Source organism: Protomyctophum parallelum (genome assembly GCF_964188405.1).
Source record: "Protomyctophum parallelum genome assembly, chromosome: 1".
Lineage (NCBI taxonomy): Eukaryota > Metazoa > Chordata > Actinopteri > Myctophiformes > Myctophidae > Protomyctophum > Protomyctophum parallelum.
In genome coordinates this window covers 101,631,634-101,647,780 of record NC_139697.1, presented here as the reverse complement: position 1 = coordinate 101,647,780, position 16,147 = coordinate 101,631,634, and the positions used below count along the sequence as shown (strand labels likewise).

At 44.8% G+C, this 16,147-nt stretch overlaps 2 protein-coding genes across 2 annotated transcripts; one reads left to right on the top strand and one right to left on the bottom strand.

The window, feature by feature from the left end:
* Positions 1-41: 41 nt before the first annotated feature.
* LOC310856245 (butyrophilin subfamily 1 member A1-like) lies at positions 42-7,791 on the bottom strand (the record flags this gene model as incomplete). The annotated part of the gene is made up of 4 exons (XM_083761541.1): positions 7,553-7,791; positions 3,429-3,794; positions 1,045-1,464; positions 42-58 (listed from the first exon to the last, which is right to left on the bottom strand). The coding sequence occupies exons 1-4, from the start codon at positions 7,614-7,616 to the stop codon at positions 42-44; spliced, it is 867 nt and encodes a 288-aa protein (XP_083617667.1). The 5' UTR covers positions 7,617-7,791.
* Positions 7,792-12,233: 4,442 nt separating this feature from the next.
* LOC310856236 (E3 SUMO-protein ligase ZBED1-like) lies at positions 12,234-16,020 on the top strand (the record flags this gene model as incomplete). Its single annotated transcript, XM_083761527.1, has 5 exons — positions 12,234-12,630; positions 12,928-13,435; positions 14,125-14,311; positions 14,477-14,713; positions 16,006-16,020. 5 exons carry the CDS (start codon positions 12,234-12,236, stop codon positions 16,018-16,020), a joined length of 1,344 nt encoding a protein of 447 aa, XP_083617653.1.
* Between the last annotated feature and the right edge of the window lie 127 nt (positions 16,021-16,147).

Here is a 16,147-nt window from a genome sequence, read left to right as displayed (position 1 = left end):
CAACCTGTACAGCGGGAGCAATTAGGGGTTCAGCGTCTTGCTCAGGGACACTTCCATTCTTGCAGGGATCGAGAACCGGGAAACTCACAGTTTTCACATCCAGGCTGTTCTATATACAGGCCACTCTGCCGCTGAGCCACTGCCATTATACGGTGGCTCAGGGTAAGAGTGGACCGAGGGGAACCGAAAAGGTTGCCGGTTCGAACCTGGCCGGCTCCCCCAGAGTCAGTGTTGAAGTGTCCTTGAGCAAGACTCTGACCTCCGTATTTGCTCCTGATGTGCAGGTTGGTGCCTTGCATGGTTTCTCCTCTGTCATCGTTGTATAAATGTGTGGGTGAATGTCTTGTAAGGGTGTGTGTGTGTGTGTGTGTGCAATCTATGTAAAGCGCCTTGGATGGCAACGGTGGGTGAACGGTTTGCGGAGCGGTCTTGATACCGGAAGGTCGCTAGTTCGTATCCCCGGGCCGGCACGTTAAAATGACCACCGCTGAAGTGCCCTTTGAGCAAGGCATTGAACCTCTACCATGAAATGTTCTATGAGCAGGGCCTGGCTGTAAACATGTTCTTGAGCTTAGTCCAGTTACCCTGGGTAAACATAGTACCTTTCCTTTGCTTAGTCCAGTTACCCTGGGTAAACATAGTACCTTTCCTTTGCTTAGTCCAGTTACCCTGGGTAAACATAGTACCTTTCCTTTCCTTAGTCCAGTTACCCTGGGTAAACATAGTACCTTTCCTTTCCTTAGTCCAGTTACCCTGGGTAAACATAGTACCTTTCCTTTCCTTAGTCCAGTTACCCTGGGTAAACATAGTACCTTTCCTTTCCTTAGTCCAGTTACCCTGGGTAAACATAGTACCTTTCCTTTCCTTAGTCCAGTTACCCTGGGTAAACATAGTACCTTTCCTTTCCTTAGTCCAGTTACCCTGGGTAAACATAGTACCTTTCCTTTCCTTAGTCCAGTTACCCTGGGTAAACATAGTACCTTTCCTTTCTTTCTTTCGGATAAAGGCCCTATATATAAACGCACCATCTACCAGCTGGTTTACCTGGGCTGAGGCGCCGGTGCGTCTCGGCGGTGTGGTTGATGTGCGGCAGGTGGACTCTGCAGGTCAGGTCCGCGGCTCGGCCGGTCAGCGCCGGCACCGTCACGGTGCTCCGCACGGCGTAGCAGGACGCCGACGGCCGCTCTGTCGCCGAGGGTCCTTCTTCAAGGAGGAGGGGGTCTGCGTCCACTAGCCATGAGGACACCTCGGGTCGGGGGGAGACGAGGAGGGGGAGGGGGTCTGCGTCCACCAGCCATGAGGACACCTCGGGTCGGGGGGAGACGAGGAGGGGGAGGGGGTCGCCGTCCACTAGCCAGGACACCTCGGGTCGGGGGTACCAGCAGCCAGAGTCACACGTCAGGGACAATACACCGCCGTCAGCGGCCGCTCCGTTTAAAGAGATCACTGGCTGAGACACGGAACCTGGCAACGACACAGCGACACAATGCACACGTTATACTGCCTCTGTCTGTCTGTCTGTCTGTCTGTCTGTCTGTCTGTCTTGCCTGCCTAAGCTATTTTGTCTGTTTTCCAGATTTGCGAGCCCCCGTCGATTAACTGTACTGTACTGTACTGTACTGTACTGTACTGTACTGTACTGTACTGTACTGTACTGTACTGTACTGTACTGTACTGTACTGTGTGGGAGTAGGCTTTGGTTCCTGGCTTTCCAGATTGCCACACCTGGCTCTGATCATCTCATCTCACTCACCTGCCTGCCATCTCCTCATCAACCACCACTCCATAAAGGCCCTGGTTTTCCCGCCGCACGCTGCCAGATAATAATAATAATAATAATAATAAGATAGACAGTTCTCCGCGCGGTAACACTTCTAGCTGTTATTCCTAGTGCTTCTTTATAGTGTTTTCCTAGACAGTTAGTCCTAGTGTTTTGCTCTACTTTGTTCCTGCTTTGTTCCCAGTCAGTGTTTGTTTGGGTTTTTTACTTAGTTTTTCCCCCTCCCTCTGCTTCAGTTGCAGAGGGAGGGGAAAAGTAGCCGATCTACAAGCTCCTCTTCTTTTGAATGAAAACCCTTCATTGCACTTTGCCTTCCTTGTCGTGTCTGCATTTGGGTCTGCCGGTTTGGTGAATCGTGACACCGTATAAGGTCCAAATTTAGCACCAAATAAAACGTGCTTTAAATGTCTGTACGCTGTTCCAGTGATTGATTGATTTAAAATATGTATTAACAGTTTGCACTTTGCAGAATTACAGTACATTTCAAGCACAAACTCAATACAAAGACTGTTAATTGTGAGTGGATGACCCAATTAAGCATTACACTTGACACATCATGAGCTTGCAGATCTGCTATTTTCAAAATATGTTTTATATATTATTTGAGAACTTGAAACGGGACATTTTTGAGTACTTTTGACTTTTGGTACTTTTAAGTACATTTTAACACCAAATACTTTTACTCAAGCTAATTTTACATTCTTGTAACTTGTAACAGTATTTCTAAATTGATACTTAGTTAAGTAAAAATGTAATTGAAATACATTTTAAATTAATTAAAATAAAAAACTAATAAAGTGGCGGTGTTCACTGTACAAGTTGACCATGCTCTTGGTCATCTGATTTCCAGACTAAATAGTTACCGGTAATTATTTTTTCCAGAGGTGACTGAGAGATGATGCATTTCTGGAGCTTGTCTTCAAAGTTCCACAATGTTGACCAGTAAACTATTGTTGCAAATTTTGATTTAGTTTTAGTCAGTCTTTTTTTAATAGTCACATTTTACCTTGATGGCGCTGGCCTGTAATGGATGATTTTAGACTTGATTGCATGCTAAAACATTGCTGATCTATAAGCTCGACACTGAGCTTGTAGATCTGCTATTTTCAGCATGCAAACCAAGCATAAAAGTATACTTGTCTTGTAGTTGTACTGGATCTCTTCTCATAACCCGACTCCGCCAGATGGTGGCAGCATTACTCTTCTCCACTAGTCTCTCCCTCACATTTTAGTCTAGTTTTTATTGTCTCCACCAGGCCGAAGGCCTAAGGGGAGAGTATGTTTTGCACTCTGTCCGTCCTAACGTCCGTCCGTGTGTCCGTCCGTCCGTCCGTCCGTCCGTTCATTATCAGCTAATCTCCGCCACCGTTGGCCCGATCCATGCCAAACTTTGCACACACACTCCCTGGATGCCAACGACGAACCTCTGCCCCGAATATTCCTCAACGGCCTGTTATAGCGCCACCATGAGGCCGATTTAGGCAAAACACACGTCAGTTATCAGCTAATCTAGTTGGTTTTAGTTCGTTTTGTAAAATCACAACACAGTTTGAGTTAGTTATCGTTTTTCTTTTCCGTTTCTAGTTTTTATTTAGTTCAGTTATTTATTTTTAGTATAAACTATAATAACGTTGATCTAAATCTTTACCGACAAGGAGTCGTATCAAAGCGCTGCTGCCGTTGTTGTCGCCGGGCAGGCCGCGGACCGAACACCGGAACGTCCCCTCGTCCGAGAGCCGCACCGCGGACAGCCTCAGCGAGACGTTCCCGCGGGACAGTTGGTCGCGGAACAGCGACGTCCTCCGTTGGTACGCCGGGTTTATGGAGCGCGTGACGACGCGGCCGTCCCGAAGGGCGTTGACATAGCGCGGAGGCTCCTCCTCCACGTCCGCTCTGGTCCAATCGGCCGACATCTGAGCCGTGTCGGCGGGAGGTTCCACGAGACACGGGAGGACCACGTCATCCCCCGCTCTGGCCAGAACCGTCTGAGACGCCCCAAACACCACACCTTCTCCTGGAAACACAAACAGAACCGTCTGAGACGCCCCGATGACACCACCTTCTCCTGGAAACACAAACAGAACCGTCTGAGACGCCCCGATGACACCACCTTCTCCTGGAAACACAAACAGAACCGTCTGAGACATCCCGATGACACCACCTTCTCCTGGAAACACAAACAGAACACAGGACCGTCTGAGACGCCCCGATCACCACGAGTGCATACCTTTCATCCGACGGAGCATTGGTCCGAACGACAACCTACCTCCTCCCTCACCCTAACCCTAACCTCCCCCGGGGCAGACACCTAAACCTAACCGCAACCCTCTCCCGACCCGCAGCGCACCTCGGAGCACGGAGCAATGCTCTGTCGGATGATAGTATGCCTCCCGATCACCACACGTTCTGCTGGAAACACAAACAGAACCCGATCACCACGTGCACCATAGTGCTGCAGTCAACATTGCAGCACTATCCCTCTCTCTGTTTCTGGCGCCCCCTACTGGTACCCTATAGTCATATACTGGTGCTCGTGACCACATGGGTACATAGGTGTACATACATGGATAAATGTGTGAACTGAACTTTGAACCAGTTCATGTAGAAAGTGAAGTTTCCCAACACGTGCGTGCACACGTGCGTGCACACGCACGTGTGTGTGTGTCTGTCATACTACACAGTGTCGCACAGCAGTTGGAGAAGAGAGCTTTGCTTGATTACAGTGCTTCTGTTTGCCTGCTTTAATAATCAGTTCAAACAGGTTGAAGTAAATCCAGGGTTAAACCTGGTTGAAGTAAATCCAGCGTTAAACCCAACTGTGCACCACATCGTTTCTCAAAGTTGTTGTCATGTTGCATCGTATTACACATTCCATGCATGGACATTTAAAACAAACAAAGAACAAATACATCTTAGTCCTGATCGGGGACGTGCACACATAGACATCAAAGGGGGCTTCAGAAAGGAAAGGAAAGGTACAGTACTATGTTTACCCAGGGTAACTGGACTAAGGAAAGGAAAGGTACCATGTTTACCCAGGGTAACTGGACTAAGCTCAATAACTTGTTTACAGCCAGGCCCTGCTCATAGAACATCTCATGGTAGAGGTTCAATGCCTTGTCCAAGGGCACTTCAGCGGTGGTCATTTTAACGTGCCGGTCCGGGGATACGAACTAGCGACCTTCCGATATCAAGACCGCTCCGCAAACGGTTCGGCCCCTGCCCTTTCAGCCGTCTGTAAAACAACTGCCCTCTCCAGACCACGAATGCAGCATTTACTACATGGTGAAAGAAATGCTAAATGCCCTCCTCTCCTTTCCTTTCCATGCCATTCAGGAGAATAGTGTTTTTTTCCCCGACGTCTCCTTGAACTTGAACACAGAACTTTGCGTTGAACAAAATGTCTTTATAAATCCATGTCGTTACACCACATTTCCAAGAGCTAAAGACTGCTGGGTTGCACCCAGACAATAGCTGATCTGCAGTCTACACAAGCTCTCTACTGCACTGCCACGCGTTGAGAGCTTGTAGATCTGCTATTTTCACTATTTTTGTCCAAAAGTGCCCTATTATTGGGATTTCAGCCCCCTGCCTCTCTAGAACACTTTCTGCACGTCCCTGCTTGTCAAAGAACAAAGAAAGGTTAGTCTTGATCCAGTATCGCAGCGCCAGACCCCAGGGACCCCCAGGGACCCCCAGGGACCCCCAGGGACCCCAGGGACCCTCAGGGACCCCCAGAGACCCCAGGGACCCCCAGGGACCCCAGGGACCCTCAGGGACCCCCAGGGACCCCCAGGGACCCCAGGGACCCCCAGGGACCCCAGGGACCACCAGGGACCCCCAGGGACCCCCAGCGACCCCCAGGGGGTCCCCAGATCGTTTTGGGGAGATCTCCGCATAATTAGCTTAATGTGCATTATGTTGTCACTCAACAGTAAACAGAACAACATACAGTATATACGTGTATACAAAGGATCTGCACATTTCTATAAAGTTGTCATTTAAGGACTTTTTAGACCTTTTTACTTGTTGGGTACTTTTACTTGAGTATAGGTTTTGAATATGTCACTTGTACTTATAACAGAGTACAACTACATTGCAGTATTGCTACTTTACTTATGTACAACTGTGAGTGGACGACTCAATTAAGCATTACACTTGTTTACAAGAGGGTCCACCATGTTCAATTCATCAAAACATTTAGAGACGTACAAATAGACACTTTCTATATAGTTAAAGAACAGAACAGGAATTCATCATAAGCTTGACGTGATGCGAGTGAGAGATTCGACCAAGACAATCTGTCAGGGATGTTTCCAAGGGGAATTAAATTTGATCATTTTAAAACATTTATCTATTTATTGTCTTTTGTTTATGATCTATGATGGCCGGTTGTAAATGTCATTAGTATTGTAATGTTAGTATAGTATACGTGTTCTTCTTATCATATGCTGTTACTATTTATTTATTTATTTGGATCACAATGGAAATAAGTCCTCAGACTTTTTGTGCAATCCTGATAAATCTGTTAGTGCTCTTCTATGAATTGTATCATGAATATATCAAATAAATAAATAAAATCAGGAAGAATATACTTGACTTACAGCTGCTATAAAAGGCAGTCCTTGACAGAACGTATACTACTAAACCTAAAACTACTTTACAAGCCTAACAATTTCAAACTTTTAACATTTGGTGGTGCCTTGCATGGTTTCCGTGTATGAATGTGTGTGTGAATGGGTGAATGTAATGCACAATCTATGTAAAGGTGTGTTAATGGGTGAATGCAATGCGCAATCTATGTAAAGGTGTGTGAATGGGTGAATGTAATGCACAATCTATGTAAAGGTGTGTTAATGGGTGAATGTAATGCACAATCTATGTAAAGGTGTGTATGAATGGGTGAATGTAATGCACAATCTATGTAAAGCGCCTTGGATAAATGCACCATTTACTATTACCATTTATTTAATTTAATTTCATATTTATTTATTTCATTTCAGTTATGGTTTTACATGATTATATACATTTTACTATGTACTTATCTTTTACATATTCCATACCAGAAAAGAAAAGGAGCAGGAAGAAGATCAATCTTATTTATACCTATCATTAAAAAAAACATCTAATTGATGCTGCTACCAACCATACATAGAGATACATTAGATTTATACCTATCATTAAAAAAACATCTAATTGATGCTGCTACCAACCATACATAGAGATAAATTAGATTTATACCTATCATTAAAAAAAACAAAAGAACACTTATATCTAACCTACAGAATGACCCAGTCTCCATAACATAGAACTCGCTGTATGAAAAAAGCCCATAACATCATGGAAGACACCAGCCACCCCGCAAATACCCTGTTCAAACTACTCCCTTCCAAAAAAACGCTATCAGAGCATCAAATCTCGTACCACCCGTCTCAGTAACAGTTTCTACCCCCAGGCAGTCAGGCTGCTGAACAGCTGACCTTGAACTGTATTGCACTTCACTTCACTTGCACTTTTCTTTTCCTGTTTTTTGTCTTTTTCTTGCACTATAGATGTTGTTTATGTCCTGTGTAGGTAAGACTGAGAGTGCTCTGAGCAAAATATTTTTCATTGTATGTATACTCTGTATCTATACACATGACAAATAAACCTGAACCTGAACCTGAACCTAATTCATATTGTATCATTTTATTTCCTTTTTAAACACTTTCTCTGAAATGTAAACACTTTCTTAAACACAAAGAGAGAAAGACTTCAGCCCTGCATGGTTACCTGTAACTTGTGTATTGAAGCAGCTCCATAACAGCAGAGAGGAGATGTTGAAATAGATCCACATGGAAGACAATTACACAGCTAGAGACTCAACCGCTGCTGTTTCAGAGTATGTACAGTATCATGTAGTCAGTGTTTCAGTGTATGTAGTCAGTGTTTCAGTGTATGTAGTCAGTGTTTCAGTGTATGTAGTCAGTGTTTCAGTGTATGTAGTCAGTGTTTCAGTGTATGTAGTCAGTGTTTCAGTGTATGTATCATGTAGTCAGTGTTTCAGTGTATGTATCATGTAGTCAGTGTTTCAGTGTATGTATCATGTAGTCAGTGTTTCTCATGTAGTCAGTGTTTTCTATCATGTCATGCAGTCAGTGCTGCCCTGGCTTATGGTGCGCAGACGCAAGTACATGTTGTTATAACCATTATAACTCCTCCCTCCCAATGCTGCAATGTAACTTTCAGATTCACACATTACATCGAGTCAGTTTGATTCAAGCTGTTTCCGAATACGATTGCCTGCCTGCATGGTCCCCCCCCCCCCCCCCCCGCCCCACCTGGCCATGATTCACAACACATTGTCCCAGATTGTTCCACACCCGAGTACACTCTGTATCCGAGTACACTCTGTATCCGAGTACTCTCTGTATCCGAGTACACTCTGTATCCGAGTACACTCTGTATCCGAGTACACTCTGTATCCGAGTACACTCTGTATCCGAGTATCACTTCATTACAACCGTATTACCGTATTACAACCGTATTACCGTATCACTTCATTACAACTGTATTCAATGCTTTCACATTGCATCGATCCGTATCCGAGTACACTTCATTACAACTGTATTCAATGCTTTCACATTGCATCGATCCGTATCCGAGTACACTTCATTACAACTGTATTCAATGCTTTCACATTGCATCGATCCGTATCCGAGTACACTTCATTACAACTGTATTCAATGCTTTCACATTGCATCGATCCGTATCCGAGTACACTTCATTACAACTGTATTCAATGCGTTCACATTGCAGCGATCTGTATCCGAGTACACCTCTGTCTGTAACAAAATTATGATGAAGACCTTTTCACAACTTTTTGTACTCGTATAGGCTAATAATAAAATGCTGCTGTGGCTTATTATATTATCCATATGGCATATTATTCAGTAATATAATAACAACAACAACTGACAAAAAGTTGCTTCGTTTTATGACTTATACTATAGGCTTGGATCTACCTAAAGGATTTGTGGCATGAAGATCCTAACTTTGTGTCACACAAACCAAACTGTGTGGAAATGGGTTGAGAAGTCAGTAAATTGCGGAGCTCTTCATGTCTCAATATAAGCTCCTAACCTGTGATGTCATAGCCTACAAAAGCCATGTTTTCTCTGCAGTCCTGTTAGTCACCCTGATGAAGGTAGTTGAGCCGCAACGCCTTCATCCCATGGTTTTGTAACCCAGAGTTTCATCCATCAATGATCTAATGTGATCCTGGGCTCTACACACCCTCTGCCAACCTGGGACTGACCCCATGCTTCCTTCAGTGCATGAGGAGTCCAAGCTGCTTCTTTTCACCTGACAGGGGGGGGGGGGGGGGGTTTGGAATGAAACTTCATTTAGTTTTAGTCATATTTTTTTTAATAGTCACCTGGAATGTTTTAGTTTAGTCTAGTTTTAGTCGACTAAATATCCTAAGATAAAATAATCTTCGTGCGGCGTGTCTCACTAACGAACGGAAACAGAAAGACAGACTGTTTGGCCAGTTATCATTATCTACACCGACCAGAGCTTTTTAACTTTACTTGTGTACTCTCTTCCCCAGCCATCTCTTTCTCTCCCTCCCTAATTTAACTATATATATATATAACTATATTGCTAATTTAATTTATTTTATGTATTATTGTCTATATTACTAATTATATTTATTTCATCTTACTATGCCATTACTAATTTTATTTTATGTATTACTAATTTTATTTACTATTTTAATTTACTTTTATTCTACTACAATCTATTTTTGTATCGTTCGTATGTTTGTTTGTTGCGTTTATCCTCCATAAACAGATAGATAAATATACAGATACATAAACCAGATGGACTACTTTGTCGACCAGACCAGCAACGTCCTAAAGAAAAGAAAGAAATGCTCATTACTACTTTGTTCATAAAACAATATTGATTGAAATATGTATTAACAGTTTGCAGAATTACAGTACATGCCAAGCACAAACTCAATACAAAGACTGTTAACTGCAAGTGGACGACCCAATTAAGCATTACACTTTTCCACCATGTTCACTTCATCAAAACATTTAGAGACGTATACAAATAGACACTTCTATATAGTCAAAGAACAGAACAGGATTTCATCATAAAGGAAGCAAAAAGGGGAAAATAAACTTGTACAGTGAGGGGAAAAGGGGGGGGGGGGGGGATTTAGATTTTACGGGGGCCAGTTTTGAATTGCAGCCGTCCGTAGGAGCCCTCACAACTAGAAGGATTTAGGCCGTCGTAATGGCTCATGTTACACTTTTGCTATTTTCAGCATGCAACCAGGTGTAAAATGACTATGACTATATATGGAGTTCCATACCCGAGTCAGAGGACCCTATACCCGTTCCACCCATCTGTCTGTGTCCCTTTTATGCCCATATATGGAGATTTCTGTGTCTGTCTCTCTGTGTCCCTTTATTCCTATATATGGAGTTCTGTGTCAGGCATGCCCAAATATGGAATGTTGTGACGTCAGAACAGGCCAGCTCCATATATGGAGCCTGGGCAGGGGCCCTAGCTGCATGTCCAGAACCCGGCCAGAGGCCTTTTGTGGCGGTTCTGGACAACCGTGGGTCCGACGGACCCGACACCGGGCCCTGCCCTCCCTGTGTGGGTGTGGAATGCGTGTGTCGAAACGTACAGAGACATGCACGGTGCATTTATAGTTTTCCTTGCATGTTGTCAGTCGCTCTGGATACGAAGCATCTGCTCAATGCCTGAGGGTCCGTACATTGTACAGACTTTTAAAATGCCGACCACTTTAAACATCATCAGAGTCATGCAGATCGTTATGTTATGTATGTCACACTATACACATGTCTTTTTTAAAATGGTCTGTCATTATATCCTTTAGGTTTTCACACTAAACGATTGATCTCAGACAAAGTGTAAGAGTTCACCTAGATCACGCGATCCAGACACGATCCAGAGGCTACATTACTTATTACTTCCGGTTGGTCTGATTGCCTTGAAACTTCGCCCCCACACTGTCTTCTGAGGGGTGTCTGTGGACATAGACATGAGAACCATGCACTGGCACCAGTTCATCTTTAAAGCCTGCATTGATGAAAAGCTACCATCATACATCACGTTGCTATTGAAATGGAAAATAAATACTCGCCAGACCCGTTCAAGTGAATGGCTTAAACTAGAGGTCCCATCCATACAATCTGAACTAGGAAAGTCATCTTTTTGCGTTGATGCCCCGCCCCCTACCACATGGAACACTTTACAGCAAACATTGAAAATGAATACCCCAATATCCTATGGTCAATTTAACAACCTGCTTCTGAACCTCCCTACCTCAATATGTAACTGTTTTTCATTTATGTTTTGTCTCATTGTCTATATAATAATGTCTTTGCCTTACATGAAGTTTTGTTTTGTGTTTTATACCTGCATGTCTTTAACTGTTTTATGTAATCTCATCAGCATTGAACATGAGGGAGAACCTCAATTGCTCTTTCGAGAATAAATAAAGGTTTCAATCAACATATAAACGCTAGATGGCTCAAGGCGGAGTCTCTGACGTAGTTCACCCGGCGGCCATCTTGGCGCGGTGCTACCGTGCAGTATGTTCTGACACCGGGGCTCCACCGGGCGCGCCAGCGTCCCTTTTTAATCAATGAACGGTGGCTCCCGCGTTGCGTCGCGTCTCCGTCACCATTCAAATTGCCCCGGTTCGTTTTTTGACGCACGCGACGGAGACGCAACGCGCCCGGTGGAGCCCTGGCGTATGGCAGCTCAAACAACAATACTCATAACTCGCTCAAATCCTTGACGGATTTACAAACGAGTTGGTCGAAACACGCCCTCGAACGAGCCCTACACACTAAACCCAAGCGTTTAGGTTATAAACATTTTTAAACTAATGCTGGGCCGTTATCGGCGTTAACGTGCTGCGTTAACGCGAGAATATTATCGCGCGTCAAATAAATTATCGCCATTAATCTATTCTCAAAGTTGGGTCTAAGAGCTGGGTCTGCATTGACTGCATAAAGCAAGCAAACTAGGAATTTCACTTTGATAGTTTTATCTGGCGGACGCCGGAATTACTCTGTGGGAGGGAGAAGTCCTAACCTAACAGGGACAAGGTGAAATAAATTACTCTGAGAGCGGGGCGGTAACAAATCCTAACCTAACCGGACACGGGTGAAATTAATGAACAGTGCGGCGTGCCACATCAAACGTCAGCATGCAGGACTCTGTGAACCCAGGTTTGCTTCAGGGGAAATTTCTTTACAAGAAGCTTCCCAATGGAAACCTCGACAAGAACAAGGTGGTTTGCACCCTGTGCAAAGCAGAAATGGCTTACTGTAGGAGTTCTTCAAGTCTGAAGTATCACCTAACGCACAAGCATCCCTTTGCGTTGGTTGATGATAGCGAAGCTGCCGGCGGGCCAAGCACTAATATGGCTCCGGGGAAAAGTGTTCGTCAAACTACAATGTTTGAGTGCAACCGTGGCAAGCCCGTCAGCCCAACTCTATCAGCCAAGCTAACTAACCTCCTAGCTCAATGGATTGCCATCAACTGCCGGCCTATCAGTGTGGTTGAAGATGATGGGCTCGAGCTTCTTCTCCAGGCGGCCACAGGCGACCCATCTTACAAACTACCTGCGAGACGAACTATCACAAGGAGAATCCATGACCAGTACGCCGCAGAGAAAGCTGCGAAAGATGAAAAGTTGGCCGGGGCGGCGTGTGTAGCACTGACTGGGGACCATTGGACATCTGTCAAAAACGACAACTACCTTGGCGTTACTGTACACCTCATCGATGTCAGCTGGGAACTTCACTCGTTCGCCTTAGGTACGTTATGTAATTTAAATTAATTTACCACGGTGAAGTTGGTCTCGGGCTGGATACCCAGCCATCCTGGCTGAATATCCAACCTGAAACCAACCCCACCGCGGCATGTAATATTGCTAATTCAGCCTAACATTTACACAGCTTTAGCTAACGTTATCAGGGATCGATTGATTTATTTTACCACCAGCCAACATTATACGTTTGCTAGCTAGCCCCAACAACGCCAGCCTGCTAATTGTAAGTCTCCTATTAATAGCAAACTTATTCTGATCTACTTTGTCTCTCCTATAACGTCAGGTGTGATTAAAACGGAGGAGCGCCACTTTGCAGAAGCTTGTGCCAGACAGTTTCTCGACGTCGCTAATCAGTGGGGCATAGCTGAAAAAATCACCACCATTGGAACCGACAGCGCTCCCAACATGATAGCAGCAGGGAGAATATTACCATTTGAGCACTTGCCCTGCGTTGCTCATCTTGTACAGAGGGCCGTTGTAATGTCACTTCGGGATGGTGGTTTTGATGGTGTACTGGCCAAGTGTCGAAAAGTGGTCGGACATTTCAAACACAGTCCGGCTAACTCAGACGAGCTGAATGCCCAGCAAGCATCCCTTGAACAAGACCAGGAGTCACTCGTGCAAGACGTTCCAACACGCTGGAATTCAACCCTAGCGATGATCACACGTTTGAGGCGCAACAGAGACGCAGTGCACGCAACGCTGGCTCAGCAGACCCACAAGCTGGCCCTCCCAACACATGCTGAATATGAGAAGTTGGCAAAGCTGGAGAAACTGCTGGAGCCATGCAAGTAAGTGTGTGTTGTGCTGTTCTCTATGTGTGTGTGTGTGTGTGTGTGTGTGTGTGTGTGTGTGTACACTGCTGTGTGTGTGTGTGTGTGTGTGTGTGTGTGTGTGTGTGTGTGTGTGTGTGCACACTGCTCTGTGTGTGTGTGTGGCTGTGTGTGTGTGGCTGTGTGTGTGTGCACAGTGCACACTGCTCTATGTGTGTGTGTGTGTGTGTGTGTGTGTGTACACTGCTGTGTGTGTGTGTGTGCACACTGCTCTGTGTGTGTGTGTGCGTGTGGCTGTGTGTGTGTGTGTGTGTGTGTGTGTGTGTGTGTGTGTGTGTGTGTGTGTGTGTGTGTGTGTGTGTGTGTGTGTGTGTGTGTGTGTGTGTGTGTGTGTGTGTGTGTGTGTGTGTGTGTGTGTGTGTGTGTGTGTGTGTGTGTGTGTGTGTGTGTGTGGCTGTGCTGTGCTGTGTTTGGGGCTGTGCTGTCTGTGTATGGCTGTGCTGTTTGTTTGGGGCTGTGCTGTCTGTGTGTGGCCGTGCTGTGTTTGGGGCTGTGATGTCTGTGTGTGTGTGTACTGTCTGTGTGCTATGCTCTGTGTGTGTGTGTGTGTGCGCGTGTGTCCTGCTGTGACATTGTGGCGTCGTTTTTGGTGTCAATTCACCCCTCTTAATGTGTGTGTGTGTGTGTGTGTGTGTGTGTGTGTGTAGGTACGTCACTGAGCTCCTTGGTGGGGAAAAGTATGTCTCCTGCTCTGTCGTTTTACCTGCCCTGTGTCATCTCCTGCGAGCAATGAAGATCTCTGATGATGATCCTGCCTACATTGTGCGCTTCAAGACTGCCTTCATCAAAGACCTCAACCAGCGGAGGGAGAAAACAAACCTGGAATGGCTGAAGGTATGTGACACGTACTGACCAGAAGATAACTGTATTGGCTGACCATTATAGACCGTTAAGCCAGAAGATTGATAAATGGATAGATGAATGAGTCATGAAGAAATATGGAGGATTTTGAAAGTTACATTTTCTTCCATCAATCTTTATTTTATTTTTCATCAAAAGGTGGCCACTGCTCTGGACCCACGCTTCAAAGATCTCAAATGCCTGCCCAGAGCAGAGAGGGAGCCAGTGTGGGGAAAGCTGAGTGACTTGGTGAGGGCAGAAGAACCTGCTCTGCAGCCGCCCAGGGAGGAGAACCCTGAGCCACCTCAAAAGAAGACAGCCCTACTACTGATGGGATCAGAGTCAGAGTCAGAAGACGAGATACCAGTAGTAGACAATGTTGTAGAGAGGTACAAGGTAGAGCCCAGTGCCAGTTTAGATCAGTGTCCACTGAAGTGGTGGTCAGAGCACACTGCTGTTTATGGTAAGATGGCCCACATTGCCCAGAAGTACTTGGGGACTCCTGCCACAACTGTCCCATGCGAGAGACTGTTCTCTTTAGCAGGCCACATTGTACAGAAAAAAAGATCTAGTTTGTCACCAGACAATGTGAACAAGCTGGTGTGTCTGAGTGACTGGTGGAAGAAGGAGAGGTAGAGGTTGGACTCAAATCATGTACAGTAGGAGAGGGAATAGGAAACCCCAGTACCGATGGAGGTACAGTAGGAGAGGGAATAGGAAACCCCAGTACTGATGAGGTACAGTAGGAGAGGGAATAGGAAGCCCCAGGGTTGGGATTGGGACGCCCCACACTGGAGGTGAGTGACTGGTGGAAGAGGTAGAGGTTGGACTCAAGTCATGTCACAAAGCTACTGACTGTAAACAGTTCTTCATCACCTCTAGGTTTACAGTTTAATTAATGTCATATCCCAGAAAAGGGGGTTGTTCTTGCACCCACTGTTCCAAATTGCCTGTATGGTAACGTGTTTATGGTTATTCGTGTTTAACTGAATAAACAATGTATAACACACGTACATCGTATTGAACATTATTATATTTTCATTACCAATTATGATAGGGCTCCTGGTCTAATGGGCCACGTGGCCCGTTCAAGGATTTACTTCTGGTCATTATTTAGGTAGCGCACACATATTTTCAATGCCTTCGGCAGAGTTCAAATGAGCCATTTTAATCTAGATTAATCTAGATTAACTCCAGAATTGCAGTGAGATTAATCTAGATTAAAAAAATTAATCTATGCCCACCACTATTTTAAACACATATTTGTAACACTTTTTAAACGTGTCACAGTGTTTAGATTATAAACAGAAGAACATGTAACACATAAACGTGTTTAGTTTTTACAATCAAAGTCAGTCATATAGGTGTTTAGAATTCAAACACTAGGGGCTGTATTTTGCGTGTCTTAAGTACCAGGTCTTATTCCCTAACTTGAGTAAACTAAAGACCTGGAGGTGTGATCAATGCTCTTAGGCCACTCAGAATATCCAAATGGCATTGATCACGCCTCCAGGTCTTTAGTTTACTCAAGTTAGGTAATAAGACCTGGTACTTAAGACACGCAAAATACAGCCCTAGGTGTTCTCGTGAGGTGTTTGAGTGAACTCGTGTTCTACTGTATTAATAAACACTTGGCATTTTATTATTACACACATGGTGTTTAGGTTTAAACGCGTCACATGTTCCAGGGATTTACAGTGTAGCTCTTCCGTCCGTCCACCCGTGTTTTTTTGCCCAAATATGGAGATGACTGATGTCATATATAGTACTGACATCACAGATGACATCATAGACCGTCCTTCAAATAGTATTATATAAAGAACACTGCGC